General features: G+C 44.1%; 1 protein-coding gene across 2 annotated transcripts; it reads right to left on the minus strand.

Annotated features, from left to right (window-relative positions):
• Positions 1-1,458: 1,458 nt before the first annotated feature.
• Positions 1,459-26,349, minus strand: GPR156 (G protein-coupled receptor 156). Of its 2 annotated transcripts, XM_040484610.1 has the most exons (7): positions 26,209-26,349; positions 25,849-25,959; positions 20,695-20,820; positions 19,630-19,725; positions 15,359-15,595; positions 8,977-9,135; positions 1,459-4,594 (listed from the first exon to the last, which is right to left on the minus strand). In XM_040484610.1, the coding sequence occupies exons 1-7, from the start codon at positions 26,332-26,334 to the stop codon at positions 3,260-3,262; spliced, it is 2,190 nt and encodes a 729-aa protein (XP_040340544.1). In that variant the 5' UTR covers positions 26,335-26,349; the 3' UTR covers positions 1,459-3,259. The 2 variants fall into 2 exon arrangements, with proteins under 2 accessions (XP_040340544.1, XP_040340545.1); XM_040484611.1 differs by lacking the exon at positions 15,359-15,595.

The raw sequence follows: 26,349 nt of genomic DNA on the forward strand, positions 1-26,349 counted from the left end.
TTCTGCTGCTTTGCAGAACTGGTTCTTTGCCTTCCTTTGTTTCCTTGCCTTCCTTTGTTTCATCTGCTTATCTGTCCAGAAATCCATCCATCAAACATTTATTGTGCTTATACTTTATGCAAAGCTCTCGGATGGCTACTCTGGAGGACACAAAGATGCAGAAGACACACTCAGTGCTTTCAAGAACTTACAATCTGTGCAGGAGACACATTTAAACATAATAAAATAAATACAGACACAGAAGAGATTTTGTGGAACTTACATTGACTTTTCTCTTTACCATTTTAGAAATGATATGCTTCTTTAAAAACAAGCCTCCTACATTCTGATGCTTTTTTCTCTGCTATGAGCTCCAGGAAGGCCAAGTTGATCCTTTAAGGAAAGAGTTTGTCACAGGCCAAGAGACAGGAATAGACTTTGGAATCAGGATGGACACCTCCAACCCCAAGATTTCAATCAGCAGAACAACATATGCCTGGGTCAATAGATATACCTAATCCAGAGCATAGTAGCAGAAGCAACATTTCCTTCTCCAGGATTCCTTTGCACAAGTTACTGCCCTTTCCTCAAGAGCCTAACAGTCAAGAGAATCCAAAAGTCATGACACACTCATCCTTTTAAGAATTTTGTCACTGGATTATCTGGTTTGGGGTAAAAGATTTAGGAAAGGAGCTGGTGAAGAGTGGGGGTGGGTACACAGAGTAAACAATAGATGTGGAGACAGTATCTGGGAGCTGTCATGATATTTGGCACATAGTTTTTAAACCAAATGACAAAAAAGGAAAATTCAGGGTAGATTCTCCATCTCTTCAATCAAGTCTATCAAAGTTTACAAAATCATTCTAGGTAAAATGGATAATAGAAGTTTCTATATAGTGGAGTTCAAAATATGGACCCCAAAATATCCTTTAACTAGGGGATCAGTTCATTCCATTTGGGGGTGCTCAAGACTCTACCTGAGTCTTGAAAGATGAATAATTCACAAGGTGCACAAAGTGGAGAAAGAAATTCTAGATAGAAGAGGGATGGAGGTGTGGAAGTGCCAAGTGATGGGACTGACGGTATAGTCGCAGAGAGAGTGAGAAGGCTAGAGGGATTGCCAGGTTTAGAGCATGCATAGTCCACATAAGTGAGTGATAGACTTCTAGAGGTGACATACTAGAATGAAAGAAGCTAAAGCCCAACCACAGGACCCGCCACCATGGGGGGGGGGGGAAGAGTCAAGGGTCTCCAGAGTTTTCTCTCTCCACTGGGGCAGGTGTTTCTGGGATAGAAAGCTGCACAGGGAGACCACAGAAGAATCTGTTACAAATGTGAGTTTGGCAGAAGATCTACTTGGAACCTGGGCTGAGCCAGTGACAACTCTGGTGGCTGCTTCGTGTCCACTCCCTTGGTGGTTCACAGAGGCTTCTCTGTTCCTCTCCTCTGCAGCACGGGACTATAATTTCTAGAGACTTGTTTGGGGAGACATTTCTTATTTATTAAGGGGTTGTTTGGACAGCATACAAACAGCACAGGTGGAAGCTACAAACCCACACACAGAATAAGTTAAGACATTTGTATTTAAAAGTAAACAATAGAGGAATCTGTGCTACCAGGAGGGCTTCCCAGTCCAGTGTCCGGAGATTCCCGAGGTGTTGGCAGCCCTGAGCATTCAGGATAAATCTTCTGGGAGAGATTTGGAACCAAGTGCCCCTGCTCCAAGCTTTTCTAATGAGGCCCAAACTCCTGCACACAAATGTGTATACACAAAGACGGACACACAGTGGGTGGGGGCAGGGGACGGCCTGCAAACAACAATCGCTTAAAGCAAAGTGGACCCACCAGTGCTTTCCCTGTGGCACTGGTGGTGGTTAAGTTCCTGGCACTCACTCTTCACCAACTCCCTGGCTCCCTTGGGAGATGCGGGTGGGCCCCTGGGGCAGTGAGAAGCGGAGGGCTGCTACCTGAGGCCAGGAACCCAGTTTTGTGATCTGGAACTGCAGGGTGAGCATCTCTCAGCTTCCCTACACTACCCTTGCTTTATTGTCTGGCCTGCCAAGCGCTGCCAGACTCTCTCAGGAGAATGAGTGAAGAGATGTGTCCTCAGGGAAATCTACCAACCTGGAGTCCCATGAACTGAGGGCAAGTCACGCACGAGCCACTCTCTAGCAGTGTGATGTCTGGGGAAGTGACCTCAGCTCTCTAAGCTGCAAATTCCCCATCTGTAAAATGGGAACGAGAGCACCTACTGCACAGGGATATCATAAGGAATTACTGAAATTTTATATTGCCGAGGACCATGCCAGACTCAAGTTAAATATTCAAAGCCTATTTTCATTCCTGCCTCTCCCCCATTTCTTCCTTTGTATTTTCCCATCTTCTATTTCCAGGTTTATGTAGCTGTTAGTGGTCATGTAATTCCAATGGCCCCCAAAATACCTCTTGACAAATAGGACCTCTCCTACCCCATCAGAAACCATCATTGTGTGATCCTACACCCCCAGTACAAAACTGTACCCCTGGTAGAGTCAAAGGGAAGGGCCACAGGGACCAGGAGACAGTCTGGGCCTCTGGTGTTATCCGAGGTCAGGAGTGAGATCTGGGTAGCCTATGGGCACATGGAGACCTGACAGTCTCAGGGATGATGGTGAGATGCCATAATGGTGGAAACGCATGTACACCAAATAGTGGTGTAAAGGTGGCTCTGAGCCGAGGCTGGCCAGAAGCTGGAAATTAGGGTGGTGGTGTTCACAAGCTTCAGCAGAAGTAAAACCATCCCCTGCCAAGAGTGGGGCACCCAAGAACGTAAGAGACCTATCTTCTTAGCAGGCCTGTCCATCAGAAGGCCAGTTTGATTGGTCGCTGTCTACAACTCTGGTTCTGCAGAAATTTTCCTTCCATGTTTCCATCTGTATAGTCCATATAGTGACCCACCTAGTATATATTAAGAGTTTTGTAGAATACAGGCTGACCAGGACAGAAAACCCTCTGTTCTCACTTAGCACCTTTTATCGAGAAGTTATCTTTTACGGTCACTGGAGTCTTTTATAGGAATGCTGTGAGGTAGTAACAAGATAGGCAACCCCCCTCATTTTATAGATCAAGAAGTGCTCAAGGTAACACAGTACTCAAGTGAGCATAGCTGAAACATGGTAAAAGCTTGATCAGTTCAGGGCACTGGTCTGTTCCCTAAAGGCCAGAACTGGCCTTCCTCCTACAGGCGTTGGTATGGCTTGTCCTGGACCAACCTCTATATCCACACCCACTCTGCTGCTTTTCACACCAGTGTGGGTTTCAAGTCCTCTTTGAAGTTCACGATAGGCTTTGAGTGGGCCCACAGCTTTTCCCAGGAAGCCAGCCCCCCAGCAGGGTCAGGGTCACTGTCTGATGAGCCACTGTCACTGGAATCAGAGGAGCTCTGGAAGCAGATTTCACAGTAGGGCCGGTGGCAGTGGCAGAAGAACTCATCTGAACTGCTGGACTCAGTGTCAAGGTAGTTGCACGGAGAAGACATGGATGGACGGTCTGGGAATCCCAGGGACAGCAGCTGCCGCTGCTCAGGCACGTCTGGTGAAGCTCTGGATAGGTGTGGGGCGGCAGGACGCTGTGCTTGGTCAGAGCCAGAAGGCTGGTGAGCAAAGGCTGCCTGGCTCCCTCTGGTACCCTGGGGCTCTGTCTGGCTTTGTTTGCTGCCCTCCAGGGTGCCCGGCTTGCCTTGTGGATCTGGGAATAGTGAAAGCTTCCTGGAAGAGGGTTTTGGTGCCCTGGAACCAGCAGTTTGGGGATCCAGGCAGAGACTGTCCCTATTCTGCACATTTAGCCCACCACATGCCCCAGATACAGTCCTATTTGCCCGATGCCCCACATATGAGGGTATAGAGCCTGGAAAGTGTGAGTGAGCCCGCAGTGCTGCCCGCCTTCTCCTCACCATGTACGGGCTGAAGCCCAGCTCCTTGGAGAGGGGAATCTTCTGGGGGTTCTTCCAGGGCTGCTGTGTATAAGATGGGGAAGAGGGGAGAGGAGCCTCAGGGCCCAGGCCCAGATCTTGCAGGACTTCCCGAAGCTTCTCCCTGATCACTGAATTGACCCTTGACAGCCGCTTTTGGGGCTCCTCTGAGTTCTCCAGCTGCCCTTGTCTCTGGGGAACAGGGCCTTCTCCACCTGGTATGACACTCTGGTGGGGGTTCATGGGTACTTGGTCTCTTCTTTCTGCACCTCGGCTTTGCTCAGGCTGTGGCTTCTGGCTGCAGCCCAAATTTAAATGACCAGAAAATTCTTTGAAGTTAGAAATTTTTTCCTTCTGCCCTGAGGAGGAGCTGGTGTCTTTCACAGCCCCCTCCAGGCTTTGTACACTTGAAGAGGGCACTGAGGTGCTCTGGGAGTCCTGGGCAACTATACTGGTATCATTCTGAGAGTCAGAGAGGCATTCCAAAGGCCCTTGAGCTACCAGGCTGTGGGCAGAGGCTGCAGTCAGGCTGTTCTTGCTGTGGGAAGAGGTGGGAGGGACGGCCCACTCTGGGGGGTCGAAGGTACACTCAGCCGACATCAGCCTCACTAGCTTCTCTTTGGCGTTGTTTACTTGTTCCTGCAGGCTTTCAATCATAGCATTTTTCTGTAAAATAAAAGCAAAACCATCAATAAAAGATGCCTCTGAGGGTTTTTACACTGTTTTCCACGGCGGCAAAAGAGTGGTATCAGAACCTTGCTTTAAATCCCAGTTCCTCTGTGTATTGGCTTGTGATCTTAGGCTCTGAGGAGGTAGCTCCATGAGGTGAAATGAGTTGATGTGAGTGAAGTGCTTAGCACAATAACTGACAAATGGTGCTCAATAAATGTGGCATCGTCTGTGGGAAGAGGTCGGAGGAGGCATAGCATTAGCTTTTTGTTGGCTGCTGCAGCACCCTCTCCCCTTTCCTCAGAGCTCAGGGGGTCAGGTCAACCTGCAAAACACCAGTCTGAATAATGTTTGAGATGGCCCAACTCTAGGTTTGTCACACTTTCATATAACACAGACAAATTTCAGGCGTATCTCAAGGGGATGAATGAATGAGGAAATAAGTATTTTGCCTCTTGCTAAACAGACTAGAAAACTGGAAGAACAGAGAGAAGAGTGGAGAATCCTGAACCAAAGAGAGAAGACTAGAGTTGGAGGGGGGTGTGCTACAAGAATCTCAGGATGGTGTTATCACCTCCTTTGGCTGGACCTTGGGGGTGGGAGCCAAAGCTACCATGTGGCACCATCAGCTGTCTGTATCTGCTAAAGAAGTGCAGGCACCAGAATTATTGAAGAAGCTTTTTATTTTGTTATGTGTTGTTTAAAGAGAATAGTTGGGACCAGATCCCTGACAGCTTGATTTAGTAGATCTAGAATGGAGCCCAGAAGATGAATCAGACTGGGGCGGTTCCACTGCTGAGCTGCCTACCTGCTGCATGGCTGTTAGTTGGTCAACAGGCTATTCCCAGGAGAGCTGGCAGTTGAGAGCTGCAGAGGCGTGCCCGTTCTAGCGGCAAGATCAGGGGCCGTGAAGTGGGAGGGAGGGGTGGTGGAGGGTGTGCCCCGAGCATCCTCTGGTGGTACAGCAGGTGATCGTCTAGCTCAGACCTATGTCCACCTGATGAAATTTCTGATGTTCAAAGGTAGCAGAGCACAAAAGAGAGCTGATGGGGCAGATGATGGTCAAGGGTTTGGGGGGTAATAACACAAACACTGAATTCTAGGAAGTGTTTGTCCAAATACCAAAATACTGCCTCTTTATTGCTGTCTTCTTTAAAAGCTGAGGATGAGCATCTGGACGTCCACATACTACGCCCTACAAATAGAAGAATACTTACTTTCTTTAGGCTCCCTGAAACAAGTTGCCTATGGACTGAACTGGTGGTTTTTTTCCTCAAGTTGATATGGGAGAGTTGCCCAGAAGTGACCCTTTAAGGGAGAAGCAACTTAAGTAAACGAGTCCAGCAACAGCCCTCTGGCAGCAACTCCGAGCAGACCTCCTGTTCCCTACTTATAAGCAGGAGGGTGATTTGCCGAATATTGGTACTCCAGTTTCATCCTGGGTTAGTCTACTTCTTTTATCATCCGGAGAGAGTCCAGGATCAGTGAGTAACTGGTGAATAAGCAGAAAGGATTCGCAGCTGAGTGCCTGCCTTCCCATCCTCCCTGTGCTCACCTGCAGAGTGGTAAGGCAGGGGTGTAGCTGGGCAAGTAGATGACTCAAGGACTCACCAGGAGTGGAGCAGATGAGTAACAAGGCGACATTCATTCAGGCTCTTCATGATATCTGGGTGGTGCCAGAAATCTCTCTGAGGATCTCACAGGTGTGACTAAGCTGGCGGCACAGAAGGGACCCCAACCCTCTTCCTCCTCACCATCCCCTCCCCCTGAAGCCCACCAGGCACATTCTCATACTACCTTCAGGAGGTCTCTACTCCCCCACAGGTAGGGGGAAGCCACCAGCTGATGACAGCTACCCCAGCAAGTAAACTCTGAATGCTGACTTTTTGTGCCTTATCCATAAATTTCTTTGAGTGTAGAAAAACAGGGTAAACATTGAGTTGGGAGGAATACTTTTCTCCCAGCAAACCAAACATCTGAAGCTGGCTGGTGACAGATTTAGAAACGTCAGCCTAAACAGTAAATTTCCCTTGTTCCAGAAAAGGAAGTGGGGCTCTGTCTTCTCCACGGCTGCATACTAATTAAAGGCATGGTGTGAGGCACTGCCACTGTGAGGCCAAAATCTGACCTACCATGGCAGCTACATTTAAATGAACTTATTAATTATTGCTTTTGGCATATCTGGGGAAGCAAAACATCCACAGGTGTGTTCCATAGGGTGCAGGCCATAAGGAGAAATGGAGTCACACTCTTGTTTCTATGGTTCAAGGAAGTAAACTAGTAGGTGAATTTCCTCTGCTGTAGTGTGTAGAAGGGAGGTCCTTCAGCTTCCGAGAAGGTTCTGTCTGCTGGTCTTTCCACAGCCTGGCAAGTCAGTGATGCATGCTGCTCAAACAGCCTCTGGGGGACCTCTAGCCATACAGTCAAGGGGGGGGGCAAGAGTGAGAAGATTGTAGGAAAGTAAGAGGAGGACACAAGGCGACAGATGGGGCTGCGTAAGAGGGACCTGCAACCAAGGAGCATGGAGTAGGGGTCTGTGCACATATGGAGGTGGGAGGGATACTTGTGTTTATCGACCAGGCAGTGCTGGAACTGGAGATTCAGATACTGGAAGCTCTCTGGGCTTGTGAAGAGGCCTGGGGACAGGATGCTTGTTCTCAGGCCTGTTCTGGGAAAGATGTTCCAGGTGTAGGGCACTGAGGGGGGGAGGCCAGGATTTTTACTGCCTCTGCATCTGCTTTCTATTAGGGCCCTCCCTCCGCAGACTCAAGACATCTTTTTGGAAAGAGCAGATTCAGTTACTGCGTGGGAAACAGGGTAGTGTGGCAGAAATACAAAAAGCACGTCACAAATTACCATAAGGCTAAAGAGTCAGGCCACTTGGCTGTTCCAACATTAGCTGATTGAGAATAAAAACCATCCTGGATGTTCTCGCCAAGTTTCTAGCCTTCTGTTTAGCTGGACAAAAAATGCTTCTTTGAAGACCTCGCAGAGTATCAAAGGCAATGCTACTCCCTTGCCAGGTAGGAAGAAATCTGGCTTTGAAATAAAGTCCTGAATACCTCATAAATAGTAAAAATATGGAGAGGTATTACTCTGATGGATTGAAAAGCTCCAAACCAAGAGTGTGGAGGGAGGGAACAGAGAAGCACAGGCAGCAGGTGCTGGCGGACATTAATCCCTTCCCTGGTTGTGTTTCTTGGGTCCCCATCACATCATCCTCTCATGCATGGACAGCTGAGACCCAGGTGTCAGTCCAGTTACAAACAAGTGTAGTTTCCCACACAGCACCTACTCAGGTATGTTCTGTACTGAAAATAATATGAAATATAATTTTGTTAGAGCAAAAAACTAATTCCTCTGGGTCCTGTGTCTCCTTTCCGGGGCAGTGCAGCCTCAAGCTTTTCCAGGTGCTTTCTTCAAGCACACATTACACTGCCCGATTCTGGGAGAGGTGCCAAGCCTGGCTCAAGAACAGAAGGAAAAAGGGCTTGGGTTTGCCCAGTCCTCCCTTGGTGCTACTATGATATTTAGAGGCCCCATTAAGTTCTCTGTCCTTGCAACTCTTGATCTCAGGGTTGTGAGTTCAAGCCTCACATTGGCTGTAGAGATTACTTAAAAATAAAACCTTGAGCAAATAAATAAATAAACAAATAAGCCCTCTACCCCATTTTTAGACACTGATTGACTTTCTGGGTTGGTAAAATGATTGCAATCTCTAGTTCAAACCTGGAAAGGACAGTAATGGGCCTCATAAGATCTTGGAAATGAGGGCACTACTCTAAGAGAGAATGTGTCATACAGAAAAAGGTAGGATCCACTACGACTCATGGCCTTTACAACACTGTTCCCCTGCTTGGAATGTTTTTCCCTGCACCTGTACTTAACCTTCAGCTCTCCGCTAAGAGCGTCTTTTCTGAACATTTTAATTAGGTTCCCTTACCCTCACTACCCATTATTCTGTCTTACCACTCTTATTTCTTCCTTCATAATTCTTATCACAATTTATAATTATACATTTACTTGATCAACATTGACTTCCTCCAATAGACTGAGATCCATGAGGGTAGGGACTATATTTGTTTAGTTCATCGGCACTTTGCACAATGCCTGGCACACACTAGGCCGATGAATGAATGTAGTGGGTAAGCTGAGTGTCTGCAATGGGTGGGTCCCTGGGGAAATGCTGTTTTTTGTTTTCTGTTTTTTTTTTTTTTTTTTTTTTTTTTTTGGCCTGGGGCTGAGGGAAGTGGACGTGGCTAGGAAGTGGGGGAACGGAGGGCTAAGAAAGAATGTTAGCAATGAGACCTCTGGGGCCCACCACTGCATGACTGGAGTTCTTCCTGACAGAGAATCCACCAGGCAGAGGTCTAGCTTACTTCTGTGAGGAGTCTGTCCATGGAGTTCTTCTCTCCTCTAGTGTGGCAATTCTGCTCCTCACCATACTGCATATGGAAGCTTTTGCTGGGAGTGCTGAAATATTTGGCCATGCGTCTGATTGTTTGGTTTTCCTCTTCAAATGCCTTCCACTGTTTCAGCTGTTAAATAAAAGAACACATGTTATTTATTTAGTTACACTCCCAGAAACACATTCTCTCACTCTTTTTAAAAAATATCAAGGAATTACAGTGTCACAGATATGTACATATGTGTAAACTATTCTCTCCTCAAAATGTACTTTACTCTGGCAAGTTCATAAACGGTAATGACAGAAAGTATAGAGAATGTTGAGGTCATTATTGGTTTAAAAAATGCCAAAGAAAGAAGCTGACAAGTAGATAAAATTGAATAATCTCAGCTTGCCCCATCTACCTGCCTGTTAGTGGACTGGTCAAGGCAAACCAGAGTTGAAATATACTTCTAGAGCCATATTCTCAAGCCAGAATTTAGGAGCTCTAATAGGGTTAAGCAGTCTAAACATTATATGTTTCAAATGAAACTGCTTTTGGTGCTAAGTAGCTGTTCTTAATTATTCTCATTTTTGGAGTAATAATGGTGTACTTACTGCTCCTGCCGGAAGACTTCTAACCCAAGTCAATAATCAAGTCTCATCCAGATAGAAAACCACAAATGTCAATAAAAATCCATAGAAATGATAGAACATTAGGTCTGAGATCTGACTGTCCTTTTTACTTGACACATGAGGAAAGACTCAGAAGGAGTATGACCTCTCAAGGCCCTCCAGCTAGTTAGCAGCCCAGCCACAGCTGTAAGCAGGGCACCGTGCCACACCGCATGTCCTCAAGCACAGCTGATGAAGACAGAGACTGTTAACGTGGGGGTTCTAGGGAAAGTTTTTCAGAAGAAACTGGTTTTGAGAAACGATCTGGAAGCCTGGGCTGGTCTAATTTAATAGGGATGGAAGGGAGTAGAGAACATTCACAAACAGGGGCACTGTCTAGGGCCTTTGGGATACTGTTGCCATGTGGCAAATGCCGGTAACAGGAAGGCCAGGGGAGACCACAGTGCTCAACGCTTCTCTTTCTCCCTTAAGGAATTCTCCTAATGGAGAGTCCTGGTGATGTACACTGGGCACTTTGGTACCCTGGCTCTAGAAATGATGCTGAGGGGTCTGTGGGTAGCCTCGCAGGGATCCTGGAATTTATTTGCTACCTCACCGGACATTTATTAAGCTCTGCCTATGGAGTGTAACCCAAATGTGGTAAAGCTGAAAGGATTTAAAATTCCGCCATCAACTACAATACATTCTCACCCAAGTCTTGGATTCTCTGTTGATTCAGCATGAGTCCTTCATGGTATCAGGGGTCTGTGTGATATGTGCTGGGTCAGGCTAGGACCCTCCCCTTATATGCCCTTCTCAAAGTCCCCTTCCCCAGGGTTCTGTCAGTTAACCTTGATACTCAGGAGTTATTGGAGCCTGGCACCACAGGGTGACTCTATGGTCTTGAGTGGATAGAGCCGACCTCCAGTGTTATTCTCCCAGCACTCACCCTAGCAGTGCTGCAAGTATCTCTGTTCCTTCTCGGGCCCCCCTTGTTTTCTTAGCAGTATAGCTAAGTATAGCTTTTCTTTTCTGTCCCGTACCACCTCCTCTCTGCAGGGCTGCTGGAAGAATTGCTCAACGTTGGTGTAAGGGCACCTCCAGGGCTTCTGGTCTGTCTCACACTAAGCTGGCTGGGTGGGGTCAGGGTGCCCCTTGACTAAATCCTCCTCTCTTCTGTGGAGATCCTGGTCGTTAGGACTTGACCCTTCTGGCTTTCTGGAATATGGCTACAAATGGCCCTCAGGTCACAATTTCAGGACCTCTCCATGGCACTTCCTCTAGTAGGACAAGCATTTTCTTGTTTTCTCAGCCTCTGGGCTATGTGGGTATGGTAGGCTGAATAATGCTTCCCCAAAGATGTTCCCCTCCTAATCTATGGAACGTGTGAATATGTTACGGTACACAGCAAAAGGGATTTGGTAAATGTGATTGAGTTAAGGTTTTTGAAAAGGGAAGATTATTCTGGATTATCTGGGCAAGGCCAATGTAATCACCAGAGACCCTCTAAGAGGAAGGTAGGAGAGTCTGAATAAGAGATGTGACCATAGAAGCAGAGGTCAGAAAGAGAGAGATTTGCAGACACCACACTGCTGGCTCTAAAGATGGAAGAAGAAGCCACGAGTCAAAGAATGAAGGCAGCCTCTAGAAGCTGGAAAAGGCATGGAAACAGATTCTCCCCTAGACCTTCCAGAAGGAACACACACCTATTGACATCTTGATTTTAGTCAAATATGACCCGTTTCAGATTTCTAACCTCCAGGGTTATTAAGATAATAACTTTATATTGCTTTAAGCTACTAGATTTGTAGTAATTTGTTACAGCAGCAATAGGAAACTAAAACATTAGGAATTGGGATTAACTCTCAATTTCTAATAGGCAAACCAGGGCCTTCAGAAGCTCACCCCATGTACCTCTCTCACCTCCTCTACTCTCCCCTTGTTTCAGTTTGTGCTTCAAAAAGTGCAAGGTACAGGGGCACCTGGGTGGCTCAGTCGGCTGAGTGTCTGACTTCAGCTCAGGACATGATCTCATGGCTCATGAGTTTGAGCCCTGCATCGGGCACCCTACTGTCAGCACAGAGCCTGCTTTGGATCCTCTGTCCCCCTCTCTCTCTGCCCCTCTCCTACTCGTGCTCTCTTTCTCAAAAATGAATAAACACTTTTTTTTTAAGTGCAAAGTGCAGAAGTGTTATGGTGCTCCAAACATACCCTTTCTCTCTCATATACATCTGCCCCTGGGCATGATGTCCCCCCTCTAAAATGCCACCCGCTGTCCTTCCCCAGTCTGCTCAGTGAACTGTTACTCCTCCTTTAAGACTGGGCCCAAACACCCCCAAATTCTGAGAAGGCATCACTGAGTTCCCAGACTGAGGCACCCCTTACTCAGCATTATGTAACATGCCTTCCTCAAACACCTAACACATGTATTATAAATCCTTTCACATCTGCTCCTACTAGACTCAGAGGTCGGGCCCCATGTGTTTAGCTACATGTTTCCTGCAGCTAATAAGTGGATGGACAGATACATGAGTAAATGAAGGAAGTTTTCTTTTACAAAGTTCATCCATTTAGTAGGGGCGCTGGGATGTATACAGATAATGATAAGGCAGTGTAGAAATTCCTAAATACCTTCATTCAAGAGCAGATGAAACACTTCAGGGATTCAGATGAAAAAACAATGTCCTATCTCAGGACTCACCTGCCTCTCAGAGCCAGAGGGATGGAGGGGGGAGATGTGTGTAAGGATGGGTCACGTTCAGGTCACAAAAGTACAGGCTAGCTCATTGCTGGTGATGACTTCAGTGTTTGGCATAAACACTTAGGCATTTCCTGAGGGCCTGTGTAGAGTGCTCTTTGGTCCACTTGCCTCTTCAGTAACGTCAGCCATTTCACTCAGCTCTCTAGCGCCACCTAGCCGCCCGTGAGGTATCTGTGCCTTTCCTTCCATAAGCCCCTCCCATCAGTCCAGGCTGAAGGTTTAGCTGCAAGCAGCAGTTTACCTCCTTGCTGCCTCCCCTCCGCATATAGCTCTCCTCACAAACCTTTTCCAGATTTGTTCAGCTGTCCTATTTTCCCGGGAATACACGGTGCTGGTCTCACAGGGAGAATCTTTCTTCTACCAAAGGCCAGAGGGGAAAATCAATTCAGAGGCACGCAAAAAGCTGACAAGCCTCGGTTACTTTTATATTTTCAAAAAGAATCTACCTCCTAAACCTAAAATACAGTAAACTATAAAATACATTTTTTTAGTCATGGTCAGCTCAAGAGGAGATAAAGCATGACACAGAAAATAGAAGAGGAAAGACAGAGTAAGAGAATGGAAACTCAAGACAGCTAGGAAGAAAAGGGGGAGTGAGACAGAGAGACAGAAAGAGAAAGGCAGACGCTGCCTGTCCACCCAGTTCCTGTACCCCCCAATAACTCAATTTCCACTCCCACTTCAACAAACCAAGTGCTTGTTGCTTAGATCAAACCTGGAAGTTAGATTCCAAACCGAACCTTGTCCTGCATGTTTATGTCTGTGATGGGAGTGTACCTAAAGATTACCACTGAGGCTTCAAACACCAAAGAGAGTGGAAGTCTTGCATCTGAGACTTAGGCTTCAAAAGGGACAGAGGTGAGTGTGGAGAGGGAAGATACAAGTAGGGCCATATCATGGAGGTTGCAGATTCACTGAATTTTCAGATAGAGGTCTTGTTTAGATCAGGAAGGCTGTCCTCTAATAGTTCTTGGTGATTACTTCTGTCCCTAATTAATCTTGTTGTCTTTCAGAGATTCTTATTAGCTCTAAATTGTATCCCAGGTCTGTTCTCCGTATTTTCTTAACTGGCCTCTCATTTTTTAACATCTCCTTGTTTTCTGCTTCCTTAAATTAATTCACTAATTCAATATTTTGCCATATCCAACTGTCTATTCAATGCTTTTATTGGGATGTTAAGTTTAACAGAATATTTTTCATCCTTATCCAGTATTTCATGATCTAAGATTATGTCCTTTTCATGATGGTTCACTTTAGTTGAAAAGAGGCAGTATCCTTTGAATCCTGTTGCTGAGACAGATCAGAGCTCTTCTAAAAACTATTTTACTTCAGAGGATGACAGCTTCTCCAAGTCTTCAGAAGTTTGTAGTCCCGTTCTTGTGAACTGCAGAATCTCTTCATAGGTCCTTTCCTCCTAAATTTATAGTCTTACATGAGAAGAGCTATAGTTTCCTGGTACAGTATATATATTCTCTTTGCTTTTCACTCATGGTCACAATATGGCTGCCATGGCTCCAGACATCACAAACATTCAAGGTAGGAAGAAAGTAGAATAGGTGATGCCAGCCATGCCTCTGGCTTTTTTAGGAAAGCAAAAGCATTCTCAAAAGCCTTCCAGAAAACCTTTACTGTTCAAAATGGTATTACATGTGTACCACTAGTTATAAGGGAGGTTGGCAAAGCAAGTGTTGAGCTCTTTCAGCCTATACAGTGGAGGTGAGCAAGGAAGAAAGGGGTTAGCAATGGATGGATGGGTTACCAATCAACAACACTGGCCACAGAGCCTAAGGGGTGGGCTACACAAAAGATGCCTGCCCACTCTCCTTTCCCCATCTCCCAAAAGGGAACAGCCCTTGTTTTTCATAGCCCTTTTCTGCCAAATCCCAGACAAATAAGCTGGAGCTCTCATGGTTTCCTTCAATCTAGTTCTTATAACATAGAGAGTCAGCAAAAATCCCCCTGGTTTCTAGTACAGATGCAGTACCCATCCTTGGTTTTTAGTGCTGCTGCTACAGATTTTCCGTATTTGTTTATTCTGCAGAATATTTTAATGAGAATTTACGAAAGGGAAGAAGACTATGCCTGTGTCGGACCATCGTGCCCCAAAGTGCAGTCGTAACTCTACCTCAGCCAACACTTTAATTATCGGTTAGCTCCCTCATGAAGTCATTCATAGTCAACGTCAAGCTGCAAAGGGAATCAAGATAGGGTCTAAAGGGAGTAGAGGGATGAGATAGGCCTCGGGGGAAGCAAAGGAGATATAGAGTGAAACAGGACAGGTGCCTAATGCCAAGTTCATTAACTCAGATATATGTGGCTCAGTGGTACCCTAGGGCATAACATGAATAATTTAACATCGCTTTCAGAGTCTATGAATTCCTTCTCCTTTCCCTCTGACTCCTTTTCTTTCGCTTTGCTGTCTGGATAGTTCTGCTTCTATCTTCCTCCCTCATTTGCTATTTTTTCTTAGCCCCCATACTATGAAACACATTTTTATTCAGTTTTTATCTCTCCGTATTGTAAAAAGAAATGCTCCATGTTTTCTTCTAATAAAAAGAAAGAAAAGGCACTTTAAATTGCATAAATTCCCAAATGAGTTTTTCCTCTGTGGTTCTGCAATCTCAGATAGGAAAGAAAGGTTCCTCATTCCAGGCTAGTGCAAGAAATGACGTTACCAAGGTGAAGAGGGGACTGGAGATGAGTGTGAGGTTGACTGGAGGCTAAGTGGAAAGGCAGGTCCGTGAGGCAGCCTGTCAGGGGTGGACACATGCTGCCATGGCTGCCAGCCCCTAGGGCCTGCCCTCCTTGCTGACTGGGAGCAGAGCTGTCCCCTTTAGGGGAGCAAGGAAGGAAAGACAGAGAGAGCCAGCTCTCACTGGGAATCTGCCCTCCTCTGACTCTCCAAGAAATGGTACCCGAAGTGAGCAGTTTATCATGCCCAGTGAAGCCTCTGGAATGACAACAAGGACTGGCCTGCCACATCCTCCTTAAAGCATACCTGGGGAATGAAGATGAAGCAGTTGATTGTGGTTGTGCAAACAAAGATACCTCCAGATGTGAGTCCAAAGACCAGGTTGGGCCAGGAGTGCAAGTATCTGGTGACCACAAACAGAAGCCCAGCGGCCACTACTACGAGGTTGACCCCAACCATGATGGTTAAAGACTGATTCACAGGAGGAGAGCTGACGTGGTCAGTCAGGCCAGCCAGGTAGGCACCATATAGCAGCAGCAGGCCCTGGAGATGGAGAAGAGAACCAGGGGCTGAGAGGAGTGGAATAACAGGCTTGGTGTCAAAGAGCAGTAGGGTTGGGCCCAACTTCCTCACCTTTAAAATAGGGATAATGCTCTGGTTTCTCTTCAGATCGCATAAATCTTTCACCTTTTACTAAAATAGGGATAATAAAACCTACTTCAAAGGGTTGCTATGAAGACATACTAGGTAGGATAGCACATGGGAAGACCTTTAAGGCAGCCCTTACACAACTAGCAGGTGCTAAATGTTATTTTCCTCCTCTTCACGGAGAATTGGTTTATTGGAGGTCAGCAAGTCAGCTATCAGACAGGACTCTGCTGGGACAAGGCACACGACAGGAAACCCACAGGACAGGCTGCTGGGCACTAGGAGGGCACTGGGCACATGGTGCTGTTGGTGGTGATGATTACCACATCAATTGTGTGGTTCTGTGCTACATGGAACTGAGGGGCATGTATCAGCTGAAATAGCCCTGTGGTCTGCTTGTCAAGCCATGTGCCGCGGCAGGGGCAGTGCCCTGAGGACTGTTGTTTTTTTTTTGTTTTTTTTTTTTTTTTTTTCTTATTTTCCCAAAGGCACCATCTGCTTGCCAAGCCCTGCACCTGCAAGATTGCATCTGTCTAGAAGGGATGCCTTTTTCTAATTTACACAAAGGATCTCTATAGGCTAGCAACGGCTCTGTGCCAGTGGGTGTTTGTGGGAGATGGAAGAAGAGAACAAAGGCAGGCTGGGACCTAAGCAAGACTGTGGAGCAGGCACAGGCACTAAAGGTTTCATCTATACCCTTCATCCTCTGTGTGACATTCCCTGCCCCCTCCCCCCTCCAGGAACCCAGTGCCCTATTCTTTCCTCTTTCCCATGAATATAAAACTGCTCTCAGATCTCTCATTTGTACTACACAGAAAATTACTCACAGCACGTTAAAGGGTTGTTTCTCCTAGAATGAGCTGTATTTTAAACAGAAATCAAAGCTTTAATCAGCAATACATAATGTATAGATTCAACATATGTTCTCCTGACTATGTGCAAAATATCATGTTAGGTGCAGGGTAGCCAAAGGTGTTACAAAGAGGAATAAATCATGGTCTTGGCTTTCAAGAAGCGCAGTCTGATAGAAAGATTTAAATGTCCGTGTTTTGTCACACAGAATGTGAAGATGCCATGGGGAATGAGATGGGGGTGGGAAGTATCGATATTCAGAGGGAGAACTAATAATGAAAGCAAGGTCAGGTATCAGCAAGGTACCTGCCAGTGACTGCAATCGCACGACCTGACCAACTCCATCTTCAAGGACAGCCCTAAGGATAATTTTTTGGAGGACTGGCTATGCCCACAGTGAAGGATTCAAAATGGCAGGGATGCCTTCTGGGTGCCCCTAATGCCTTGTGTTTCAAAAGGGGCCTGAGGGCCAAAGATGGTCACCCTGAGATCTTCAATGACCAGAGGACACATAAGTCAGGCCAGTAGGACCTGGGTTTTGTGTAACGGATACCATCAGGTGGCATCTAGCAGATTGGATCATTAGTAATTTAATCAAAATTAAATGAAATTAATTCTATGATTTTGAAATGTTCAAATCTCATCTATTAACATGTTTTAACTCCATTAAAACTCTTGCCATAAGGGAATGAGGTATGAATAAAGCCTCTCTACATCCATGACTTGTGTTTGAGTGAATCATACCCAAAACTTGGATGTCATTGGCATTCACTGCTGAGAAGTAGGGTGGGGGTAGTTGCCAGGCTCAGGTAGGGGGTCCTGAAACTTGATGTGAAGATTTAAGTCATCCTCAGGAACTGCTCATTGGCCAGGGATCCCATGGAGGGCTGGCTCAGTCAGTTTCCTGATGCTCAGCACTATTTCCCCCTTTTCTTTCTTTGTCCTTCAGAAAGATATTACAGTGAAATAAAATGGAAATGGGATTATATAAAAGGCAATGGAGAAAATAAATCAAGTTGAGTCACAAAGTGAGCTGCTGTGGGGGAAGTGCTGAGTTTCTGTTGTGGGGAGGACATGTTCTTCTATGGGGCTCAAGGAATCGAGAGAGGCACTGTGCTTTCAGAACTATCCAGGGGGCAGTGAAAGATTAAAAATAATAGTATCTATCATTTATTGAGCTCTTCCCATGGGCCAGGAGTGGTTGAAAACTCTTTTTTAAAAATGTTTTTTATTTATTTTTGAGAGAGAGAGTGTGTGTGTGTGCACGTGTGCGCAAGCAGGGGAGGGGCAGAGAGAGAGGGGGACAGAGGACCCGAAACAGGCTCTGTGCTGATAGCAGAGAGCCAGATGAGGGGTTTGAACCCACAAACCTGTGAGATCATGACCTGAGCTGAAGTCAGACCCTCAAACCACTGTTCAGCCCCGGCTGAACATTCTCATCATGCACTAACTCTTTTGAAACTCTGAACAGTTCTGAGAGGATATTATCATCATCCCCACTTTATGTATGAGGGGACCCAGGCTTGGAAAGGTTAAATGAGGTTCAGGGTCAGCTAGGAAGGGATTGAGTCAGAATTCAAACCCTGTTCAGTCGTATTCTGAAGTTCATTTTCTTAACTATTAGCAAGAAACTAGAGATCAAGAACTGTTTACGTCTCAGTGTTCTCTTTTTTTAATTTTTTAATGTTTATTTATTTTTGAGAGAGTGAGACAGAGCATGAGTGGGGGAGGGCCAGCGAGAGGGAGACACAGAATCAGAAGCAGGATCCAGGCTCTGAGCTGTCAGCACAGAGCCCCATGTGGGGCTCAAACCACAAACGGTGAAAACATGACCTGAGCCTAAGTTGGACGCCCAACCAACTGAGCCACCAAGGCACCCTCCAGTGTTCTCTTTTAAAAATATTTCTACCAGGGGCACCTGGGTGGCTCAGTCTGAGAGATGACTCTTGATTTCAGCTCAGGTCATGATCCCACAGTTGGTGGGATGGAGCCCCTCATAGAACTCCAAGATGGTAGTGTGGGTGGAACCTGTTTGGGATTCTCTCTCTCCTCTCTACCCTTCCCCCACCCCCACTCTCTCTCTCAAAAACAAAACAAAACCAAATATAAAAACACTCATTTCTATCAATGTAATATGTGCATATAATCAAAAAGCAACATTTCCCTATCCAACTCTGCCCATTCCCGGACCCATTTCTCAGAAGCAACCACTTGAATGCTTTCCTAGTGGTAAAATGAGTAAAGTTTACCTTTAAAGACCACATATTTCTTTAAAAGTTTCTTCTCCTCTGCCAGCAATCAGTCAACCAGGCCTCTCTGTCCTGAGAATCAACAGGCAGTCTCTTGCCACTCAGGGCTTGCCCTGTTCTTTGAAATAGGCCTGCCCACACCCCTCATAGCCAGATTCTCTGTTTCTCCAGGCTGAAAACCAGTTACTAGGATAGTTGGTTCTAAGAACCTCCTTTAGTGTCCTGTGTAGGTATTCTGTACCTGTGGAAGTAACGTTCTACTTTTGCCATCTAACAGAGACAAATGAGGCTAATGTGGGAAATCGAGGGCAGTCTGGGGACACTTCGAGGCAGCTGGAACCACTTAAAGGACACCGCGGATGTTGCCATCTGTCTTAGGGGCCAGCTCTGCTTCCAGTCAGAGTGAGAAAGGTCAGTGGAAGGCAGCAGGATGCCTTGACTCAAATCTTGAAAAAAACCCAAGAGGGCACTTAAGAGAAAAAATAAAGCTGGATAAAATGTCTCCTCATAATTTCCCTTGCAGAGAGTTGGGGAGAAAACTGGTATTGCTAAATCAATTAAAAAATCAGACCAAGAAATGGGAGAAACAGTGGTTGTATTCCATATGATCTGGGGAAAACTGAATGAGGGAGACTAAATAGAGTTGGAAAAGTGACCCCAAAACAAATAAAAAGTAGAGAAATGATAAGGGTCATGATTTTATATCAACAGAGGTCTCCTTGGAGTTCAAGATTCTTTGCAGAAATCACCTTGTTAATTCCTGTGATTCCCTTTTCACATCTATTTTGTTTGTGACAGGGTGTATCCCAAGGACATGTGGTTACCAACCTTGCATACCAAAACAAGAGCAATCCAGACATCAGAGTACCGGGAAGCACAGAAGTGTGTGCTGGTCAGAGAGCAGGACACGTCTCTCCCTGTCACCTAGGAAGGACACAGAGTCAGGACTGAGGGAACCCACAATTACCAGGAACACACAGGAGATCTTTGTGAACATCTTGGAGTGTGACTTCTATGATTTCCCCCTTAATATGTAAAAACTCTAACATATAGGTGACTCCATTAGAATCCAAATGCAAGTTGACTATGGGTTAAAGGAGAAGATGATAAAGTCTGGCTGACATGTGGATACTTGGTAGTGGTGGGGTTTACTCCCCAGTTAATGCTTTGCTACCACAGTGACTCAAACTAGTGTATCAGCAAAATTACAAAGGATTTCACATCATGTTTCTGCTATTTGTTAACAGTTGAAACTGTAAATATTAAATCTACAATGTCAAGAGTCCACTGTATTCTTCACCCCTTGTGAGGCTGGAGACATATAATACTTCCTGTTGACTGAACACTCTGTACTAGGCACAGTTGAGCCCTTTACCTGCATTGTTTCACTTAATCTTCACAGCCCTATGAAATAGGAAGTAATATCATCACCATTTTGCCTATGAGGAAATAGAGCCTTAGCGAGGTTAAATGACTTTCCCAAGGTCACATGGCTGGTAGGTGGGATTTGAATGAGGGCTCACTGACTCCACAGACCATCTCAAAATACTACCTTTACTTCTCAACAATTAGGGGAAGGTAACTTCCTGTAGCTGAAAGTCTCACTACTGATAATGTGGACGTGAAAGCAGAGATAACTGCCAGGCAGTTCCAGTGTGCCAACATCTCAGTAGATGCCATTGGAAGACACGTGGAGCAGGAGCAGTGGGAGGCAGCACACACTACAGACGAGGGGCAGGGCATTCACAGCAGCCACGGACCCTAATTCTCCCTCCTTTTGGGTCATTTAACTGCTTGTTAATGTTAACTGCTTGGGAGGATGACCCCAGTGTACCCACAGAAGCCAGTCCTCCCAGCTCAGGAACTAGATTCTCCAGCGATTGGGCCCCTCACCGTCATACTGACACCGAGAATCTGGAGGCACTGGATGGGATCAGTCAGCACCCACGTCACAAGCAGGATCACGTCTGCTATCACCAGGGCTGCCACCAACCCCAGTAGCTGCAGGTCTTTGATTATCTGCAAAAGAGTCAAGGTCATAATTTTCCTTTGCTTGCTGGCTATACGACACAGGGACTGGAGTACCCTATGTGCTCTGAGCTAAAGGCTCCAGGGTCAGCCCTCCCAGGGGGCTTCCTATCCAGCCATTAAAGATGAAACACACACTAAAGATGCGCTATGGTATTATGTCCATATCACCACCTTCACCATTAAACATCTTCATTTGTTTATTTTTTCCATATCCTGCCTTTCCCACAATGGATTAAGGGGTCTTATAAAATGAACATACTATTATTTCTATATATGTTGATATGAGCATATAGAGAGATATGGAAGTTTTCACATAAAACTGTAAACAACCACTAACCTGGAGGATACGATTAAAAGATAAGGGTGGTGGAAGACAGATTACTATCATTTTCTTTATATGTATATGAATCATTTGACTTACTACAAAGAGGATGTGTTACTTTTGTAACTAGAGAAATAAAATTAATAAAGTATATATACTGTAACAAGATGAAAAATTGAAAAAATATCAGGGAAAAGAGAAAATATGGAGACTTAGGATGAAAGGCCAGGTGAGGAGAGTACACAGCCTTCATGAATTGGGGCAGAAATATGGATCTGAGTTTTTTACAGCCAATGAAAAGAAGGAAGTACAACCAGTTACATGATTCATGGTGTTTGTAAGATAAAAACCAGTTGCTTCATCAAACTGCTCAAAACCAGTGATAATAAAAAAATCTTCAAATCAACCAGCAAAAAAGACACAGTATGTGTAGAGGAACAAAGATAAGGATGGCATCAGATTTCCTATCAGATACAAGGCCAAGTGAGAAGACAGTGGAGTGAAACTTCAAAATACTGAAAGAAGAAAAGAAAGCCTCAACCTATAATTCTATATCCAGCAAAAGCAGCCTTCTGAAACAAAGGGGGAAATAAAGACTTTTTTGGACAAACAGAAGTTGAAAGAATTCAGCATTAGCACACCTGCACGAGAATGTTAATATTCTTACAGCAAAAGGAAGATGATACCAGATGAAAATATGGATCTATATAAGGAAATATCACCTTCATGGAAAAGTATGTGTTAATTTTAATTATTTAAATATCTTTAAAATATAACTGTTCAAACCAAAATTAGTAACAATTGTGTGGGGCTTATAACATATGTAGAAGTAAAAACAACACAAAGATCAGGAGAGGGAGAAATGGAAGCATGCTATTGAGAGACACTTATACTATATGTGAATGCCAATTATAGCATTTTGCACAAACTCTTCCAAAACTGAAGAGGAGGGTAAACTTCCTAATTCATACTATAAGGCTGGTATTACCCTACACCAAAGCCAGAAAAATATTTTATAAGAAAAATAAAGCTACAGAACACCCGTTAAGAACATGAGTATAGGGGCGCCTGGGTGGCTCAGTCGGTTAAGTGTTGGACTCTTGGTTTCAACTCCAGTCATGGTTTCACAGTTTGAGAGTTCAAGCCCTGTATTGGGCTGGAGCCTGCTTGGAATTCTCTCTCTCTTTCTCTCTGGCCCTCCCCTACTCTCTCTCTCTCTCAAAATAAATAAACTTTCAAAAGATTTTAAAAAGAAAAAAAAGAACATGAGTACACACATTATAAACAAAATTTTATGAAGAGGAGGACAACAATATAAGAAGAGGATTATGTATCATGACCAAGTGGAGTTTGTCTCAGGAATACAGGATTGGTTTGAGATCCTAAAATCATTTCATGTAATTCACCATATTAACTAAAACAATTTGAAAAAAATATGATCAATAGACACAGAAAAAGCATTTGACAGAACCCAACATCAATTCTTTATTAAAACCCTTTATTAAAACCCAGAAAAATGTGAATAGAAGGGAACTTCCCCAACTAGATAAAGGAAATCTACAATACATCTATAGCTAACATACTTAGTTTTGAAATACTGAATGCTTTCCCCATAAGGTCAAGAAAAATTCAAGGTTGTCTGTGCTCTGCATTTCTTTCTTTTTTTTTTTTTTTAATGTTTATTTATTTTGAAAGAGAGGGAGAGGAAGAGCATGAGTGGGGAAGGGGCAGAGAGAGAGGGAGACAGAGAATCCCAAGCAGGCTCCAGGCTGTCAGTGCAGAGCCCGAGGTGGGCCAAAATCAAGAGTCAGACACTTAATCGACTGAGCCACCCAGGCACCCTAGCACTCAGCACTTCTATTGAACATTGTACTGGTATTTCTAGACAGTGCCATCATACAGAAGATTGGAAAGAAACTGTCTTTATTCATAGATGATATGATCATCTATGTTGAAAATCTGAAAGATCTACAAAAAAGCTAATGGGAGCAATACATAGCTTAGGAAGGTTGGAGCAAAGAAGATCAGCATATGAAAATCAGTTGTATTTCTATATATTAGCAACAAAAATCAGGAAGTGAAATAAAAAACAATAACACATATAATAGCATAAAAAATACTTAGGAGTAAATCCTATAGAAGGTGTGAAAGACCTTCACTGAAAACTATAAAAAATTATTGATAAAAATTAGAAAAGACCTTAATAAATGAAGAAATATACTGTGTTCATGGGTTAAAAAACACAATATTGTTAAGAAGTTAGTTCTCCACAATTTGTTCTATAGATTCAATACATCGCAATCAAAATCCCAGCAGAAATTGGCAGAAACTGGCAAACCAAGTGAAAAATTCATATGGAAATTCAAAGGACCTAGATTTGAATAAACATATTAATATGCAAAAAAATTAACTTTGATTCATATTCACACCATATTCCAAAATTAACTCAAAATGGATCATATACCTAAATGTAAAAACTAAAACTCTAAAACTTCTAGAAGTAAACACAGGAGAAACTTTTTGAGGCCTTAGGTTAGGCAAACATTTCTTAGATCTGATACCAAAACGTGATCCATAAAAGAACAAATTGGTAAATTGGATATCATCAAAATTAGAAATGTCTTTTCTTTGAAAGATACTCTTAAGTGAATGAAAAAAAGGACACAAAAAATTGGAAGAAAATCTTTGCAAAGCATATGTATTTGCTGACAGAATTGTATCCAGAATATAAAAAGAACTCTCAAAACTCAATAATAAAAGGATGCCTGGGTAGCTCAGTCGGTTTATACCTGACTTCAGCTTAGGTATAGATCTCTTGGTTCAGTATGTGGGTTTGAGCCCTCGGCATTGGGCTCTCTACTGTCAGCACAGAGCTGGCTTCGCATCCTCTGTACCCCTCTCTCCCTGCCCCTCCCCAGTTTGCACGCGCCCACGTTCTCTCTCTTAAAAATAAACATTAAAAAAAAAAACCCCTCAATAATAAGAAAACAAACAACTAAAGTTTTTAAAAAATGGGTAAAAGATTTGAACAGATATTTCACCAAAGAAGACACATGGATAGCAAATAACCATGTGAAAAGATGCTCAACATTGCATTAAGGAAATGCAAATTAAAAATACAATGAGATACTACTATTCACATGTATTAGAATGACTACAAAGAACAACCAAGTCACATGTTGGCAAGGATGTAGAAATGAAGGACTCTCATACACTGCTGGTGGGAATGTAATAGGTACAACCATTTGGGGAAATAGTCAATTTTTTGAAAAGTTAAAAATACACTTACCATATGACCCACCCATTCTACTCTTAGGTTTTTAAGCAAGAAAAATGAAAACATATGCCTACACAAAGACTTATACAACAATGTTCATAGCAGATTTACTTTTAATAGCCCACAACTGGAAAAAACCCCAAACATCTATCAACAGATGAATGGATAAACAAACTGTATGTCTACACATTGGACTATTACTCAGCCAATAACACAAATAGAACCACTGGTGCATGCAATAATATGTATGAATCTTAAAACAATTATGCCAAGTAAAAGTAAAATAATTATAACAGGTAAAAAAAAAAGAATACATACTGTATTATTCCATTTATATAAAATTTTGGAAAAATGCAAACTAGTCTATAGTGACAAAAAGCAAATCAATAGTTGCCCAGGAATAGGAATGGATATAAGGATTGGACAGGAGAGAGAGATATCAAAGATTCATGAGGAAACTTCTGCAGATTTTACGTAACATTTCATGAGTGCATACTTATGTCAAAACTTATCAAATCATATAGTTTAAATATATGCAGTTCATTGCATGTCAATTATGCCTCAATAAAACTATTTTTTAAATAAAAAGGAATCTGTGTTCTAGAGGGACAGATGAATTTCTTGTCCTTTAGGCAATTTTTTTCATATTATGGTTACTCACAGCTGAGCTTTTCGTAAGTATTTACCATGATTCAATAATGTTTGCAAAAAAAAGAAATCATTGCAGAGAAGTAAACTCCAACTGAGTGATATACTGGGTCTGGGTAGGGCCTATAGCCCAAGGGTTTGATGATCAGGCTTTGAGGTTTGGGCAGGGAAGCTGATAAAATGGGGAAATGTTGTCAGGATGACATCTGATGTCAGGGACATCTAGGTCATTTGGCTCGCACATAGCTTCTAGGGTTGATTCTATCTGCTGAATGGGTGTCCTCTTTCTTGCTCACTGCTCCAAGCCCATCCTTCTTCGTGCAGAGAATGGCATTTGGCATGGAGAAGACCTGGGTTCCAGTGAAGGAAAAAGCTCTCCTTACTCGCTACAGCTTCCCTGTAATCACTCTCCCTCACTCCATTTTCAGCTCACACTTGTGCCAAACAACAGTCTCTCTGGGCATCTTGTTCTCCCTCTCACTGGTGCCAGATGTTGGCCAGCTCACACAGTACCAGCATTACCACGGCTTGGGGTGCATATGAAGCAGAACTATGTTCAAAGACCTATCTCCCAAGAGCACTGACACATGGCCTTCCAGGCTTGGGGACTTAGGAGGCCACACCACTCCAGGGTTTGAAATGAGAAGCAGGAACTACACATTGTCATATAAGAGCCAGACCCATTAATCTGACACAAACTTCTCTAGCTAATAATCAATAGTAAAGTTGCTGTTTGTAATCAAGTAGTGTCTACTTGCTGCTTACTCACCACTCTCTTGTCCGGGACCCTCTGGGTAAACACCTTGTAGAGTCGCCAGCTCTTCCCCAGAATGGGGCCAAACACAAGGGAGGTCCCAATGCACAGCATGGATAGTCTTATCTACAGGGAAAAGGGACAGAAGCAAGAGGCATGAGAGGGATCTTAATTGTTCTCCACATTCTACTCTGCAAAGCTTCAGTCCACACAGGGCATGGGACAGATGTGGACCTCACTAAGCAATACAATGATCACCTCTGAGAGTACCCATTCAGAGGATAAAGGTAACCACCACCTACAGGAGACGCTGATTTAAAAAGATATCAAAAGTTGAACATTTTTCTCAAAACAAAAACTTAAGATTTAACCCACCTGAATGAGAGTTTCCATTGAGCCTCCCGCTAAAGCATCTCGATCTTGAATCCCGAAGAGGTAAACGCTACTGTAAGTCAGACAACTGCCAAGTAAGGTCACGATGTTCAGGTTGGGACTGGACATCTTCACAATCCTAGA

This window comes from Herpailurus yagouaroundi, unplaced genomic scaffold, assembly GCF_014898765.1.
Source record: "Herpailurus yagouaroundi ecotype Mexico unplaced genomic scaffold, PumYag 162, whole genome shotgun sequence".
NCBI lineage: Eukaryota > Metazoa > Chordata > Mammalia > Carnivora > Felidae > Herpailurus > Herpailurus yagouaroundi.

Bases quoted from the DNA above. Each gene is read 5' to 3' on its own strand.
- GPR156 (XM_040484610.1), bottom strand. From the start codon at position 26,334: ATGTCCAGTCCCAACCTGAACATCGTGACCTTACTTGGCAGTTGTCTG. The intron at 25,960-26,208 runs GTGGGTTAAATC...TTTTCCCTGTAG, and splicing joins CAATGGAAACTCTCATTCAG to ATAAGACTATCCATGCTGTG. The intron at 4,595-8,976 runs GTAAGCTAGACC...TTTATTTTACAG, and splicing joins TGGACAGACTCCTCACAGAA to AAAAATGCTATGATTGAAAG.